This window comes from Harpia harpyja, chromosome Z (genome assembly GCF_026419915.1).
Source record: "Harpia harpyja isolate bHarHar1 chromosome Z, bHarHar1 primary haplotype, whole genome shotgun sequence".
NCBI lineage: Eukaryota > Metazoa > Chordata > Aves > Accipitriformes > Accipitridae > Harpia > Harpia harpyja.
This window is the reverse complement of record NC_068969.1, coordinates 86,263,631-86,281,062: the sequence shown is the minus strand read 5'-3', so window position 1 is coordinate 86,281,062 and position 17,432 is coordinate 86,263,631. Positions and strand designations below refer to the sequence as shown.

At 39.1% G+C, this 17,432-nt stretch overlaps 1 protein-coding gene across 1 annotated transcript in view; it reads right to left on the bottom strand.

Moving 5' to 3' along the window:
- The window catches only part of GLIS3 (GLIS family zinc finger 3), a 177,363-nt gene that overhangs the window by 132,006 nt on the left and 27,925 nt on the right, over positions 1–17,432 (bottom strand). Inside the window, exons 2-3 of the mRNA XM_052777571.1 lie at positions 6,215–6,422; positions 9–1,134 (exon numbers count right to left, since the gene is read on the bottom strand). Of these exons, the coding sequence (XP_052633531.1) occupies positions 9–1,134; positions 6,215–6,422 (1,334 nt within the window). The remainder of the gene's footprint in view (positions 1–8; positions 1,135–6,214; positions 6,423–17,432) is intronic.

The following is a 17,432-nucleotide window of genomic DNA, read 5'->3' as shown; positions in this document are numbered from 1 at the left end:
AGACTTACTCTGCATTTGTTTGGCTTCTCTCCTGAGTGGACTCTCATGTGAATCAGCAGTTTATAACGGGCATTAAATGGCTTGTGCCTTCGTGGGCACCCTGCCCAGAAGCAAGTGAAGTCCTCTCCCTTCCTCTGGTCTATATGGATCTTCTCTATGTGCCGCACAAGTTCCTCTTGCTGGTCATACAGTGCACCGCAGTCAACCCAGCAACAGCCATGCTTGCCATGGAAATCGTCTAGTTCACCATCTTCGTCAAGCAGGGAGCCTGGGGCAGAAGGAGGCACAGGCAGCGGGTGAATGCGACTGGGGAGGCTGTGCGGGAGCCAGCGCTGGTGAGCATGGTATGGTGGGGGTGGTCCTTGTGGAGGAAGCGGCGGCAGCGGGGGTGGAGGAGGCATGTCCGCTGTACGGCCTGAGAAGTCATCCAGCCGTCCGTTTTTCAGGATGCCCACCACCTGGTTGTCCATGGGTGTCACACCCTGATGGATCAACATGTTACTTGTGGCAGCCATCTGCAAGCTGGCTTGCTCCAGCTGCTGCATCCGCTGGTAGTCGCCAGCCCCGTTCTCAACATAGCCTGGGAAGGTGACGTTGCCATTAGCCATGAGAAGGCCTTTCTGGGCAGTTGGAATAGAGCAATTTGGGGGTATACAGCTTCCTCTCACTCCCAAAAAATGTCCATAGACCTCAGGCTGTGGGGAGACGTTTGCTGGTGATGTCCTAGAGCTGTTGATGTAGGCCACCAGAGAGGTGGGGGACGTACAGATGATTGTATTGAAGTCGATCCCAATGCCGTCAGACAGAGGAGACAGAGAGAGTGCTCTCTTTTTGGAGCGGGCTGATTGAGACCGGGCTGAGGAATGGCAAGGACTAGAGTAAGGGGAATGCTTATTTTCCACACCATATAAGTAGGACGGTAACGAGTTAGAGATGCAGTTACTGGACGCAGATGTTCCAGGTGAGAAATTTAGTAAGTCCCCCAGCTCACTGCCATTTTGTAAACCTTGGTCAGGAGGAACAGAAGGAAGTGTCCTGTATGCATGTGACCACTCTTGCTTAACACTCAAAGTGGACTGACTTTCTGACAAGCTTAACGTTGTAGAGGCCAGAGACTCACGTGACAAGAGTGACCTGGAATAAAGGCACAATAAAGTAAGTAAGCAGTTAGACAACGCAGCAGTGGTTCTTCTATCTTCACACACACATAAAATTAAAGAAAGGCTACAGGTGAGAAAAGTTCACCCTAATTTTGGGTACTCAACTTTAGCATTCTCAGTTAATGTACCAGCAGGCATATACAGGCAATACATACGTAACAAGGTCACTTAGGAAACCAACTTTAAAACGTCAAGATTTTGAAGAAGAGTTGCTGCAAAGGTTCATAATACTTCACTGCAGAAAACAATGCAAATTTTTTCATCAACTGGTGTAAATACGTTTGGCCTTCTGAAGCCAAAGCATTATGCTCCTGCCTTGTATGAAACTCATATTGATTTCAGTTCACTATTATTTTTGCTGGCAAAGAACAGAAAGAAAACTGATTAATAAAGAATAAATATTTAACCTGAATGACTTTGCTAATTGTAATGCATACAAATAGTATTCTCTACAGAAATAGCTCAAGTTTATAAATACAGATAATATCTAACTTTACAAAACAAACAAAATAAATGAATAATGTAGAAGAACTGGTTGAAGGGGTTTATTTAGTTTTGATTTGATGATGTAGCTGCCTCCAAGTCAGCAATCAAAATTTTTGATGAAAGTGTAATCTTGCTGTTTTCATTGTTTTTTCACAGAAATATTATGAAACGTGTTTACGCTGCAAATGTCCTACGGGTAGCTTGAAAAAAGAACTCATAAGCTCTTAATAATATTGTTTTCTACAGAAGGGTATAAAAAGGAAATACAGGGACATCGGGGTCCCTGATTCATGGTTGCAAATGCTGGGTAGAGGCCAAGTGGATTTGTGTTGCTACAAACTTCAAAAATGTAAAAGAGAAAGTATGCATCATAAAGAAAATTAATAAAAACAAATCTCATCTCTTTCTTGATACAGACACAGTTACAGCAAGCACCTTCAAGGAGGCACTTCCACCTATTTTACTTGTTTCTTTGTTTTTAATAGGGAAGCAAATTTTGATGTCTACTCAGGGTAAGCAATACTGCAGTTGCTTCTGAGTTCTGCAAGATTTTCTTATAGACACTGCTACAGGAAACATGGATCCATGGGACAGATCTGTTAAGGCTCATAGTTGCATCATATGTCTGCACCACAGCCCTGCTGCAGTGACTGCAGCTTCAGTGGAGATACATGAAACTACTTAATTTAAGAAATGGTGGTAGGCTAAAACTGGGGATCTGAATCCTATTTAAAACAATATCAGTCAACCCAAGAGGGCAAGAACAGACCCTAAAAATGGCTCTGCAGATATTTCCAGTTAATATGGCAATATTTACCAAATTTCCATGATTTTGCTTGGTAAATCAACTTTTCACCTCTGAGATCTATGGATTATCTTTCAGTTAGATCAGTGACGTTGAAAGAATATATGAAAACACTAGATGAAGTCATTCAGGCAAGAGAAATGTATATAGCTTTCCACACTCAGTTCTAGCCACAGAGGTTAAAGCTGCAAAATCAGCGTGTCTTTGTTATCTTATTCTGCCCACCACATGAGCACTCCCTCAGTGATGAGGTTTTTTTCCTACTTGTTAATATTACAGCATTTTCCAGCACTTGAGAGTCAACCAACATGAAGTAAGAAAAGTCGGTTTGCAGTGACTTTAGTTTAAGGGCTGCATCGTGCTGCAGGAACCCAGCTCAGTCATTGATGAAGAGCTGGAGGAGAGGAATTGGTGCTCAGGGCACTGTGGCTGTCCGCTCAGCCTTTTTTTGTCTAAAGGGGAAGTTTGGCACAGGCTTAGGGAGAGAGGTTTGCAGGTGCTATGTCTGCGCACTAAGATAGCTAACAAATAGCAAAAACATAGCTTTAAATATCACCCAGCCTTGCTGTGGTGACCTATGGGATAGATGGGTAAACGGTCTTTTGTTCAAGATGATACTTGCTTTGTAATGGATGGCTGATTTGCTGTATCAGAACAAGAAACATCCTGTTCATATTGAATGTCAGTACAGGGTACTGTTACGGAGGTTATATTACTCCATTGGGGTTTAAATGGGACCTTTAAAACAGAGCACTGAAGAAAAGCACAATTAACACGCTGACTACAATTTGCATTGAGAGAAATGAGAAAAATGGGATTGCTATATCAGGTCAATCTTGTGTAAGATTTAGATCTAAAGGGACAATTATTTCTGAAAAAAATTGATTCAGGCTGTTGGGTCTGTTATCAATGGGCTTTGTTAAAGCATAGTTCATTATAGGGCGGTTAAATCATGTTAGTATGCTGTAATTCCAAATACAATCTTCAACAGAGCAAGAAGAGTAAGTAAGGTTCAATTTTTCCATGCCAGGCTATATGTATTTATATCCGGAAAATATAAATAGGGTTCTTTTTACCAGTTTGATTATTTAAAATTTCATTTTCTCTTTTATAAGTAGGGAAAAAAACCCCATGCATCAATATAACAAGTCTATTTTTGTAATGTCAGGAATTTTAATCAGATGCATAGTAGGACCAGTGTCATTCAAAAAGCTATTAATGCCTAACACAAAGGGACATACTCATCAGTGAAGCTGAAGAAAAACTGCATTTTAAAAGTCTCATAACAGGACAAAAATAAAAAGTTGGCCCAGAATTTCAAGTATACAATAAGTAAGAGCCAGATAATCTGAAGAAGTTTGGTTCTCACTTAAGCCTCTAAATTCAAAAGTAACAAAGATTCCAGCTCCCAAAACAACAACAAAAAATATTTAAAACCCAGCCCCCATTGTGACTAAGTAGTTTTCTGGGGGAAAATAAATATACCTAATATGAAAATGAAGGGCCAGCTATACCACTGTGCCAGATTCTCAGATGGTATTAATCGGCACATCTGCTTACTGTAATCTAAACCAGCTTGAGTTTGGACCAGATCTTTTATGAACATTTACAAGAGATTCCTGCAATTACTTTCTTTTCTCCCTCTGTGTACAGAGGCCACAGTGTCAAGTATAACCCAGAATCTTAAAGCAAAACATGGAAGAGTGAAAACTATGTTTTCTCATCTTTCTGCATGGTCTTCTGTTTTACTAGCCAAGAACCCTTTGCTCTCTCCTAGGTCCTTTGCTGACTTGCATCAAAGTAAATGGCAGTATTACATCTGGTTTCAAGCAGCATAACTGAATACTCCGAAAAAGTTTTTGGGAACTCTTAAAAAAGATGGGGAAGGTTTTATCCCTCATGGTCTATATCAAAATCTCTGATGTTATCTGCAGCAAAACTCCTATTTTGCCAACTTCTTTCCTTCTTCCATTAGTAAAAGTCAGGACAAGTCTGGTTTGGGTAAATTCAGCAAATAATCTGGTTTGGACTGAGCTGCCAGAGCACAGATCATGATGCCTGGGAGAAACAATCCAGAGAAGGCACTCAGCCCATAAAGGATTATGGAGTCACCTTAGGCAACCAATTTAGGCATATGCGGTTTATTGCTGAAGCAATTAAAAAAAAAAAAAAAGTGTTTCAACAATCTGTGAATTAAAATCTGACTTAAAACTTGTTTTGCCCTATAAAATAGTTGATTTGAGGGCAAAATTGCTGGAATGGACATTCTTTGTGTTATAAACTGATTTTATAACATCTTCATTGATAAATCATTAAAAAAGACTCTAGGGACACTACAGCCTTAATTCTGCCAGAGTTTCAACTTCAGTTCACCCTTAGTAAATGTTTCTTTAAAATAAAAACAAAAATGTATAACTCAGTACTGACATAGTACACCCAACCACACATTCAGATAAAAATAACAGTGTTTGGAACCATACAGGCACACCTAAAACTTATTAAGTAAGTAAAAATTACTTTATGATGTGTTTATACAATCAGTTTTGTTTTGTCTCAAAGGCATGTCTCTGGATTTGTCATTTGTCATCATCTCATCAGTGAATGGTTTTCCCTGACACGTTTACATAGGAAGCATAATTAATTTTGTAAATTGTCCTGGGGGACTCAGTCTTCACAACTGAAGTAACAGAAATGTCACAAATTATCTTCTAGTGGAGTAGAGCAAGGTTTTCTTCCAGTTACATAATACCAATTATAATTATTTCAAGGATGTTCCTTGGCTTGTAATAAAGTGATATAGTAAAATGTAAACTGTTTTGAGAATAAAGACTCTTATGGCCTTTTGTATATAAGAACAGTTACATTTCAACTCAGCAGGCAACTATTGCACTAGACACATCTACAGAAGTGGGAATGTAGCTTCTGAAATAATGCACCAGAATGTTTTCTCACTATATGTTTAACTAATATCCAGGGATGTGCTTAATGTATTTGTATGGACGTTGTCAAATAACTGTTTTCACTTCGTTCATGTTTGTTGACAATACTTATAGCCATAATCTCAAAAGTTATTTAAGCATTTAAAAATTAATTAACAAATATTTATCTGTGCTTTAGTGATATAAAAAGGCAACATTTGCAGGGAGAGGCCATAGATTTTATTAAAGTACCCACCAGGGCTAGGAAAATGGACAAGTTTTCAGGGACACAAGTCTAACACAGATAAAGTTAACTGCTGGCTCAGTGCAGACTGGGAACAATAGATCTGATTAACTTAATTATGTAAACAATTTGAAAGCAAAGATATTTGATGAGGAGAGAGGAACTTTAGCAGAGCATTTAAGTTTATTTTGTCTGACATTAGTGTTACTTGACAGGCACCAACGTAACACTCTTAGCACTATGGTAAGCTTAAAACAGGTCACTGCCCCGAAGATGTAACGTGGACTATTTCTGCTTTCATCCTCCATAACACTTCCTGTCCATAGTACAAAAATATAGTTAAGTGACTATAAAAATCTTTATCTAACAAAAAAGCCCTATCAAACATAGAAAATGTGTGGCCAAATTTCACCCATGATTTGAATGATCCAAACAGTATGATTACAGCTGATGTGAATTAAATTGTGTTGAATTAAATTTCCTGTAGCATAACAAAGCATCATTTAGGCCATTTTAATCATCAGAAAAGTTGCATTTAAATTACAGGAGAATTAAAATACCCTCTTTTTAAAGTACTGAATATCAAAAAGTAACTCAGGACCTTGCATCTGATGGAGAAGTGCTCAGGCTGGAAGCATCCATAGACCTCTGCAAGACAGGGCTGATCTGGTTGCATGCTATTGAAACCTGATTAGCAGGAGGTGAAACAGGTCCCAGCTGTTGAACCGTCATGGGATGGCTGGCAAATATGACATTGTTGCAGCTGCCTTTTGCAACGGACTTGCACTGGGGTCCATAACCAAGACCTCCTAAAAATAAACAAGGCAAGTTAGTATTCATTTCCCATGAACCTATGATGAGGCCACAGTACTCATATCCCTTTGCAAAGTAGGAAAACTGACTGGAACTGAGTATCTTCAGATGAGGACAAAACAGGGGACCAATACAAGGATTTTGCAAACTTCTCCAAACACAAAAAGCAATATTCTAAAGGGGAATTAATAAACTATGCACGTTTAAAAAGTATGCTGAAGTACATAAAGACCAGGCATCATGGATAAATATCAGAAAAAACACCACCACTGGAAGAGTACAGGTAAAAGTGCAGCCGTCAGCTGAAGGACAGACAAGCCATAAGCACACCTTTCTCTGAAGGTGGGAAGAGAGAACCCAAGGAGGCTGCAGGAACACCACTGTGCCTTGAATCCTACCAAACCCCACAGCTCCAAGCCATTGCAAGCCCTTCCATCACTCCTACCACTAGCCATCCAAAAAGCAAGGGGACTGCAGGCATGCATGCAAATTGCAACCCCTGCAATAGGTCTGGTGTGGCAAAGTGCACAGGCTGCATAGTTTCCCTGGCAGGAGAGAGTTACAGCTGGAACCCAGCATTCCTCAGAGGTCTGCGTGTGATGGGTTAACCCTGGCTGGATGCCAGGTGCCCACCAGAGCCGTTCTATCACTCCCCCTCCTTCTCAGCTGGACAGGGGAGAGAAAATATAAACAAAGAGCTTGTGGGTCGAGATAAGGATAGGAGAGATCACTCACCAATTACCGTCACGGGCAAAACAGACTCAGTTTGGGGAAAATTAACTTGATTTATTACAAATCAACCGGACTAGGGTAATGAGAAATAAAACCAAATCTCAGAACACCTTCCCTCCACCCCTCCCTTCTTCCCGGGCACAACTTCACTCCCGGATTCTCTACCAACCCCCCAGCGGCACAGGGGGACGGGGATGGGGTTTACAGTCAGTTCATCACACGTTATTTTCTGCCGCTTCATCCTCCTTAGGGGGAGGACTCATCACACTCTTCCCCTGCTCCAGCGTGGGGTCCCACCCACGGGAGACAGTCCTCCACGAACTTCTCCAACGTGGGTCCTTCCCACGGGCTGCAGTTCTTCACAAACTGCTCCAGCATGGGTCCTTTCCACGGTGTGCAGTCCCTCAGGCACAGACTGCTCCAGCGTGGGCCCCCCACGGGGTCACAAGTCCTGCCAGAAAACCTGCTCCATGGGCTCCTCTCTCCACAGGGCCACAGGTCCTGCCAGGAGCCTGCTCCAGCGTGGGGTTCCCACGGGGCCACAGCCTCTTTCGGGAACCCACCTGCTCCGGCGTGGGGTCCTCCACGGGCTGCAGGTGGATATCTGCTCCACCGTGGACTTCCCTGGACTGCAGGGGGACAGCCTGCCTCACCATGGTCTTCACCACGGGCTGCAGGGGAATCTCTGCTCCAGCGCCTGGAGCATCTCCTCCCCCTCCTTCTTCACTGACCTTGGTGTCCGCAGGGTTGTTTCTCTTACATGTTCTCACTCCTCTCTCCGGCTGCCGAATACCGCCGTCCCAACTGTTTTCCTTCTTAAAAATGTTATCACAGAGGCGTTACCACTATCGCTGATTGGCTCGGCCTTGGCCGGCGGCGGGTCCGTCTTAGAGCCGGCTGGTATGGGCTCTCTCAAACACAGGGGAAGCTTCCAGCAGCTTCTTACAGAAGCCACCCCTGTAACCCCCCCAGCTACCAAAACCTTGCCACACAAAACCAATTTTTGTTGGGAAAGGAATTTGAGCTGGATTAAGCAGAGAAGCATTCTGGACTTTCTTTAAAAGGCCACAGTCTGCTCTCAATCACTGTTGCCATGACTCAGACTGATGGCTATTACACACTAGCAACAGATGATTACAGAGGTAGCTGGCAAGTGGGACATATCTGCAAAATTCTGTGTGCTTCGTATTCTGATTTAGGTCACAGATGGTGGTTTACAAGATTCCCTGCATTAAAACACATCAAGATGAAAAAGTTAAAATGTAGGTCATAATATGGAAGTTGTTGGATATCTAGCAAATTCTCATCACACCTGGAAATTAATAATTACATGATTCACATTTCTAGCTGCTTCCCTGTGTTCAGACTACTCTCCAAAGCAGGATAGCAACATCAGGACAAATAGTGAAAAGTACTTCAATTTAATCCATTTTCTAAATTAAACCTACTTCTGATTTGGTTGTACAACTCACATACTAGTTTTACTCAAGGATGTTCAAATGGGTTGCGAACTTCACAAAGTACATTAAATTATTTATGGCCCTCATAATCATAGGAAGAAAATCCAAATCTTTCAATCTCCTCCAGATCAAACAGGATTATCTTAAAAATTTGCAATTCACCCTAGAAATTTCAAATTATAGCTTTTATTTAAAAAAAAAAAGAGAGATAATATAGATATGTTTATTCCTCTTTCAGAGGTCTGTGCCTTCTTTTCAAATTATTCTTCTCTTTAATTAATTAGTAATATCTCACATATATGTGAGGAACACATACATGATTCTCAGTCCACTGCGATCCTAAGTGGTTTGTAAATTCATATACAGATGTTACAGGTTGATTGCATGATCCACCACCAAAGTGTACTCCTTAGGCTGAAATATGGCAGCCCTTTAAGAAAAGCAACTTACTCATTGCTACTACTTTGAAACATAAGTGAAACACAGCATCTGGCTGAAAACTCAAGGGTAAGGAAAGAAGAAAACATTTAATAACCTATCCTGAAATTTAGCTAGAACGACTGGAAATTTCTGAGGATAAACATGTACGGAGAATTCCTTGTACTGCACTCAACTCCATTGTGGATACCAGAAAAAAAGCTTTTAAGCTTTGTAGGATTACCGTCTGCTCTCACTAAAGGTGTCCAATTAAATCAAAAGAATAAGAGAAGGTATTTTATTTTCTTTCCTGTGAAGCAGTTTGTATTTTTAACTTACTAAAGCTGAATCAGTGTGCTACTTAGCAGTTGCTTTTATGTTACAGAGTGCTAAAATGGAACCAGCCAGCAAAAATTAGGCAAAAAGTGTAAGTTGCCTTGGTAAGAATATGAATGCTACTCCTCTTAGCAAAAGGCTGGTTGAGGTGAAGTTAAAAATTTACATGACGCATTCACATTGTATAAAATACATAATACTACATCATATGCCTGTATGTATGTGTATATTACGTATGTTCAGTCAGCTATTTTTTAGAAAAGTGTCTTTAGTATGTAAAACTAAAGGCTTTCTTCACCAAAGGATATAAAAGACAGGGAAGCATGCTCTAATAACATATGAAATCCAACTGGTTTTGACACTGAAACACAGTTGCAATGCTTGTAGAGCCTGTATATATTGACTACTTAATAAGATGTAAACCTAATATTTAGCATTGAGAAAAGCAGCTCTACCACAAACATGTACCAAATATATACTGATAATTCCTGGGATGACACCACAATGCCCTTAACTCATAAGCCACTTTCAACAGATTTCAATGGTAACAATAACATCTATTTTATCATATTCAGGAAATCAAGGGCTGTGCACTTGTAAGATTTTCATTTAGGGACAGGACATATGTCGGTTCAAATAACAATCTGCAACCATACAGTGAAATTGCTATTTATACATGATTAAACCTGAGCTGCTTGGAACTTATATGTCAGAAAAAAAAAAATCCCAAAAGCAAAAGCAGGAAAGGGAGTAGTGTCAAACCAGTTAAATACACAATACTGCACCCTTAATACATCCTGGTTTCCCTTTCAGTTATAGGGTCTGCTCTTATTATCTGTGCATAAACAGCACCTCAGTGATGCTGAGAACAGCTAAGAGAATTTGTTGTGTAAGGATAAGGATGAAGGCCAAAGATGGTCTAATCACTGGTCACTGAAAGGAAAAAATGAGATAAGGAGTACTTTGGAGAGATTGTATTACTGGGATGACAGACAAAAGTAATGCAAGACTCTCGTCCTGATAAACATTTGCCTGGGCATTTCTCTGATACAGAAGTGGAAGGAAAAGGTTTTGTTCTTTTTAATCATTGATAAACATTTGCTGTTATGGCAAAAAATGACAATTCTTCCCCTTAAAAGGCTGTGGGTGAAGGGAGACAGATTATCAGAAATAATCTGTCATCAGCTCCCACCATTGAAAGAGGTTGCAAAGTGAAAGACTACTGCTATGAAAAGCAAAGTCGTAACATTTTATCCACTGTTTCATACAGGTGTAAATGTGCCAAAAGACCATCATTAATACCTCATCTGTGCCCGGCAGGTCACCGAACAGTATTAACTCGATCTGAATCAGGCGTGAGCATGCAACCACATGTCTGTTGAGCTAAGTCAGAGCACAAGATAGATAGGAAACTTATGCTGACTTTGAGACAGCTGCATGCATACAGACCACATCTGATCTAGCATAAAGTTAAATGGGTGCAACATGGACATCTGACCTGGCATGAGCCTGCTACTAAAAGGCAAGCTATCAGAAAGTGTGTTCAAAAGCACTGAATAAATGTGAACTGACAGAATGACTACGTCCCACATCAGCATTTGGCATCATATACCCACAGTGCAAGAGGAGCCCTCAGTCTAGGTTTCCTGTACCAATGACCCAAAGCCTGAAAATTTCAACCAGCAATTCCTTAATGTCTTGAATCCACATCAGCTGAGATAAATGGGAACATCTTTGGAGGACATCATTAGGTTTTGAGTGAGGCTGTAGATTCTAAGAAAAATATGTGGACCTAATATTTTAAATGAGCGAGAGAAGCAATTTCTTTCCTTATACACTAAGATATAAATCAGGAGATAGTCCAATAAAGGCAACAATAGTTGAGGAGGTGGAATCAGTCCTGAGCTGGCTCACAGGAAGATCTATGTTTAATTAGCATGTCATTTATTCCAAATAAACATATTACACATAATCAAAACTGCCTCTTATCAATAGCTAACAGTAATAGTTAACAAGTATAAACAGTGAAAATGTTTTATGGAAATATTTTAATCCATTCACTTCCTCATTCGTTAGCTTGCCTATTTTCCCTGTTTATTCTCTATAGTTGGTTAATAGCTAAGCTTCACTTATCCTTGACATGCAAAAATATTTTACTACAAACTTCTGAAGAACATTCAAAGAATACAGAAAAACACAGCTACTTGAATTTAGGTACACTAAATTTCAGATGAGATTCTCTTAATTTATATCACTCTCGTACTTTTTGGAGGCAGAGTCCAATATGAAATTATTTCCACTTAAACACATTTTCTTTATCAGATATGGATTGAAAACCAACCAATGTCTTTGTCTACTTCTCCAAGTCTCCATTCTGCCAACTAACTCAGGTTATAAAATAGAACTACTTCACCAAACCTTTGAAATTGTAAACTATGCTTCCCATGTATAAATGATAATACAACAAAAACATGTAACAGCAAAACCAGTTTTAATTGTTTGGTGTTCTGAAATGCACAACATACCAAATACATAACACCAGATAAAATTCAATCATCTCTTGGATCAATAAATTCTGCAATAACTGAATTAATCAGTATGAAAGAAAGCTATTAAACTTATCTGAAAATCTGTCCTGTTGTTACTGTTAGAATAACAGCTAGAAATAAAAGAATTGCAACAAAAGAGCAAAAGGTAATTTCCCTAAGGGATTTTCTGTCCGTTGATGTACAGTAATTAAGAGCTTTGGAAACGGTCAGTTTTAATGTTTCCCTTGTAATTGGCTTCCAGTCTTGTTTGCGTGGATTCCGTATTCACCAAAACAGGGAGAAAAGGGCACACCCAAAAAAAGCACATTTTAAGACAATAAATACTAAAGAGGACAGAGACCAAGGCACTAATTAAGACTGCATCAATGTATTCTTCACGTAGGTTAGACATAAGTCACCAAGGCTTTTTCAAAACAAATCTGGTCTTTTTCCACAACATGGTGAATCTACTGGATGTTGCAGTCCCCAGCTGCCACGTACATCTTTGCTGTGTGTCACTGTAACTGTGGGGTTGTTGGCACCCTAGTTGGAGGGGCTTCACAGCAGCTGCTGACTGAACAAACTCAAAGGTTTGCTGGGGAGACTTGTTTCCAGGTGGGAAATATCCCAATCCCTCTCTCCTTGGGGCTGCCAAACCTTTCAGGCTTTCCCTCCACCAATTTTATAATGACTTATTATTAATGACTATTAGAGAGCTAGCACTTGTCTCTTTGTCCTTAAACACAATGGCCACTCTTCTATTGTTTCTACAGCCAGCTAAGAGGCACTATTGCATGCCAGCTATGTAGAAAGAGACACCAGCTGTGGGGCAGTGGATATCAGGCTCCTTGAAACCCTCTTTAAGTGTGTTAAACTGGAGCTTCAAAGAGGGAAAAAAAAAAGACAGAACGGGGGGAGATTGCCACTTGCCTCTATTAGCATAGTATCAGCCCAAATCTTTGTCTATTTGGGAATCTGGGCGTCTTCACACTGGTATCATCCTCTAAGCCCAAGTCTTTTTTGGGACACCTGAGGCTTGTAGGTGAACTACACAAAAATTCAGTCAAAACTACATTTGGTATGAGCAATTTTTGTATGGCTTGCAATCTGGAATTTTTCAGGGTACAAGTAGATTACTAAACTATGGCTCAAGTAAACTACTAAATTTAGTTTACTAAACTAAATTACGATTCTTATTGCAAGTCCTATGAAATATAGTATTTTCTCAACTACACCACACCACACAGACACTACATGTAAGTTGAAACAGTGATTCTTGGCCTTTATTTTCTTAAAAAATAAAATTTTAAAAAATCAAGGCTTTATAGTTAGAGAGAGAATTCTGAAACTGAGATCCTAAAACCTCCCCAGTTTAACCTCATGGGTATGATCTTAGTTCATGATTTTCTTAACACTTACAATTAGCAATGCCTTGTTAGTAAGAAATTTCCTTCAAAGCCTCTGGCAGTGTCCACTCTGAACAACGAGTTAGACACACCATTAATCTGACTAGTATTGGCAATTCCCATGTTCTTAACTGTTTGCAGAGACTTAATCTTTACAATCAAGGAAAATAATCTGGAGGAAATCTGCTTTGAATCTCATAAAGGCAGTTTCTTCACTATCAGAGTGCACTTGGTAAATTAGCTTGCGCTAATTTCCAACGCTCTTTGCCATTCATTGTATGAAGTAATCAAGCATGTACTTTCAGCAACTCTACTGTGAGACAAAAGAGAGTGACAAAGCACAATGAAAAACAATGTCTCTCTTCAAGCGGAACCAAGGTAAAAAATTATCCAGAACTGACTGGTGAAAACAATACCTCACAGGTGATTAACTTAGCTGGTTTAAAGCAGACAGCAATGAGATCACCTACGTCTATGGAACACTTTAACCACTAAATTTAAACAAATGAAAACAGTAGTCTTGTAATGACTAAACTAAGAATATATTATGAAACAGTCTGGTTCAGGAAACTTCCAGGAGAAAACGCACACTGTAAAACAAAGATTTTCAGTTAGATTTGCAGACATTTATAATATCTCATATTAATTTTGCATCAGTTTTATTTATATCAGGGAGGCCTCCCACTTATTAAAAAGCTATTTTGAAAGCTACTTTGTATTCTTATTTTGCATAAAAAGTAAGAAGTTATCAGTTAACTACTGCACAGATCAGTAAATGTTTAACTGAACTAAAATATAAATGTTTTAGCTGCCATGGGTAACTCCTTATTCGTTATCAGTGACATTAGATGACTTCTGCTTTTGTCCTTGTTAGGACAATATACAGTATGTGCTCTTCTATTGCAGGAAACATACAGCTTTACATCTTTAGTTTATGCTACCTCTTCTCTATAGCATTACTTACTTATACCAGCTTCTGGTAAGTTTCTACCTAGAGCCTGACCATTTAGTTTGTATTTCTGAAAAATCAATATATTGTGCAAGCCTCATATTTTTCTCAAATAACTGGTATGAATCAAGAGAAACTCTACTAATAGTGTATTATATTACTCTACTGGTATATTAATCTAATGGTGAATAATATCAGGTGAAAAAACCCCGAGTTTCGTGTTTTAAATTTCAGTATTGGCCAGGTCCTTAAAATACCATTACAATACAGACAGAGAGAAAATTATTATAATCAAAATAGAAATATACAAATATTTGAAAGAACAAAAGAGAACTGTATCGGAATTAGAGATAATACCTTCCAGTTCCAGTGCCATTGGGAAATTACTGTTTGAATCTGACCTAAATGAACACAGAGCATACACCTGTATATGTGTGGGAGCATGGACTGTCATTTCAACTGGCTTGCCAGTGGCATTACTTGAGGGGCAAACCAAAAAATAATATTGTTAAAACTTCGTCATACATTATGAATGTTAGAACTCAAATGAAATCTATAGGGAAACACTTTGCCCATTAAACAGTGTTGCACTCAACTGCAAAATAAGTAGACCGATTCCAGCAGTGTTGTTGGAATACTTATTTGCTGATACCACCTGACTGCAATGCAGAACAGCCAACTATGGAGGGGCAATAGGAAAACACTTTAGAAAAATAATTCTCTGGGCTCTGTAACACTTCATCTCCCACAACAACATCTAGCAGTGTTCAACCTTCATTGCACATTTGTGCTTTTCTTCACGTTAGAAATACATACTTAGCGTTTTTTCCAGTAATTCCTTAAGTTTTTTTCTTCAATTTTAATTAAAAGATGCTCAGGTCAGATAATTTCTGTTATCTCGATATCCTTAGTGGTTTAGAAAATACCTTTTCTAAAGTAGGAGCTTTCTAAAGTAGGAGCTTTGGTATCTGGAACCATGGGCACATGCAGATCCACTACTGAAAAGACTTTTTCGGTCCGTGTACAGAAGCAAAGCAGCATAGCAATGTACCACCCCCTGTTCACACGGTAATTTCTGATTTCTTGCTGTGTTCATTGGACTACTATCTAACACGGAGGCAGCCTTCCTTGTGCACACCTTATACTCACTTCTCCTGTCAGCCTAGTTGCATGGGCAGTAAGTAACATTGGGAAGCAAGAAGCAGACCCCTTCCTTCCTCCAGGCCCCAGGCAAAGGGAAGATCTTTTGTCTCCTTTACCCACTTAGACACAGGGATGCTAGTTCTGTCCAGCAGAGCACCAAGAGTAAGGGGACAGATTCTCAGCAGGTTTATGCTGCCTTAACTCCAATGATCTATGACAACTTCCCCCTAGTAAAGACTGCCAAGAGCTGTGCGGGAGTCCTGAGCAGAGGACAGAAGAGCAAGGAGGTTGCTTTCTACCTCCAGCATGGGCCAGGTCTCAGTCTTTGCACTGTAACACATCAGTGCCAGACTGCATTGCATGTCATGATCCAGCAGGAGACATCTGTTCAGCAAAAAATCATGCAATAAAGGCTTTGTTGAATGTTAAACTGTAATCCCATGTGAGGCTCTCTTTCTAAATCTTTACAGATAACCCAAGGTATCAGACCACTGCTTCTCAGAAAAGCATTGTTCCTCCTTCAAGAGACTGAAATGCAGAAGCAGGAGAAAAGAAGAATAAACACCAACCTGTCGAACAGTGATACTAATTGAGAACAGGTGGTAAATGTTAACATGGACTAAAGGGTAATTTTAAAAACTGCATTGTCCCTGAGTTTCTGAGCAGTACAAACAAACAATTTTCTTTTTTTCCTTGCACTAAAATCAAGATATTGTTTAATGTTGTTTCTCCTAAAAGATAATAAGAGAACATCATCCTAGTTGTCAGTTTAACCAAACAGAAATAACAAGCATACAGCCCACATAATGTATGTATTCTAAGAGGCTTTATACTCAGTTAATTAGTTTAACTATTGCTTTCATGGTTCATTTAAAAGTTTCATGCTTCATTAAATATCAATATATTTTATCATCCCAAAAAACTTTTCAGTAAAAATACAATTCTCTTTTCAAGTGGTAATCTTGTTAACTGATATATACATTTCAAGCATGTCTATCAGACACTATCAAAGTCTGAATTGCTACAGTAGCAGTATCTCAAAGCATTATGCAAATCTTATTCCACACACAATGGAAAGATTTTTTTGCCTGAAACAAAAGTACTTTGTCAAGAAAAAGAAAATGTTTTTGACACATGTTATTTTCATCATTAAAAAAGTTCCTGCACTGATCTCTGGTTGTTCTACCTTCACAGCTGAAACATACCTTGGATTCAGTAGTTGTGACTGTTTTGTCAAAAATCCTTAAGTTCAGAAAGTCAGAAAGTCATGTCCTTAAGGAAGCATAAAGATCAATGAAACTAATAGTTGCAAAGATACATAGGCCAAAAGTCAAGTACAACTCATAAAAAGAAACTCCTGTGGTTAAGAGAACATTTTTTCTACTATAAAGGTTTACTTACTTATGCAGAGTATGCATTTTCTCAATTCAGGATATAAGATTACCTCAGAGCAGTTTAGAAGAACAGTTTCCAGACTGAGAAATTACTTCTTAAAAGTCCACCTGCATGATTACCACAACTTCTCTGGAAATTTCTACTATTATCTTCATATACAATCTTGTTCTATGAAATATATGGTCAGTAAGGTGCATTGCAATAATACAATGACAGTGGTTCTTATTATTTAAACTGACTTTTAGAGGAGGCCACTATCAGCATCCTTCATGTTATAGCCTATTTAGATTCCTTAAAAGCTGAAATGTTATTACGTCACGGTCCAAACAAAACCTTCCACTTGTCTTTCCAGTCTTATCTCTTCAAGTCAATGAGAGGCTAACCCTGGGAAAATTATACAAACAGCCACAAGTATTTAAAATCTGTATTGTCACTACATGCTTCCACTCCTCTCAAAGCTTTAGAAATTTTTCTTTCAATTTTATTCTTTCATTAGCCCAAGGCATGCTAATTAATCGGAATTTCCCAGGTCTTTTGTTGTTGTGACCAAGAAGGAAAGACCAAAAAAAAGCTCATTCCATCTTGTTAAAGTGAGTCCATCTACCTTCCACAAAGCCAGGGTAATAAGAGGGAGGATTAA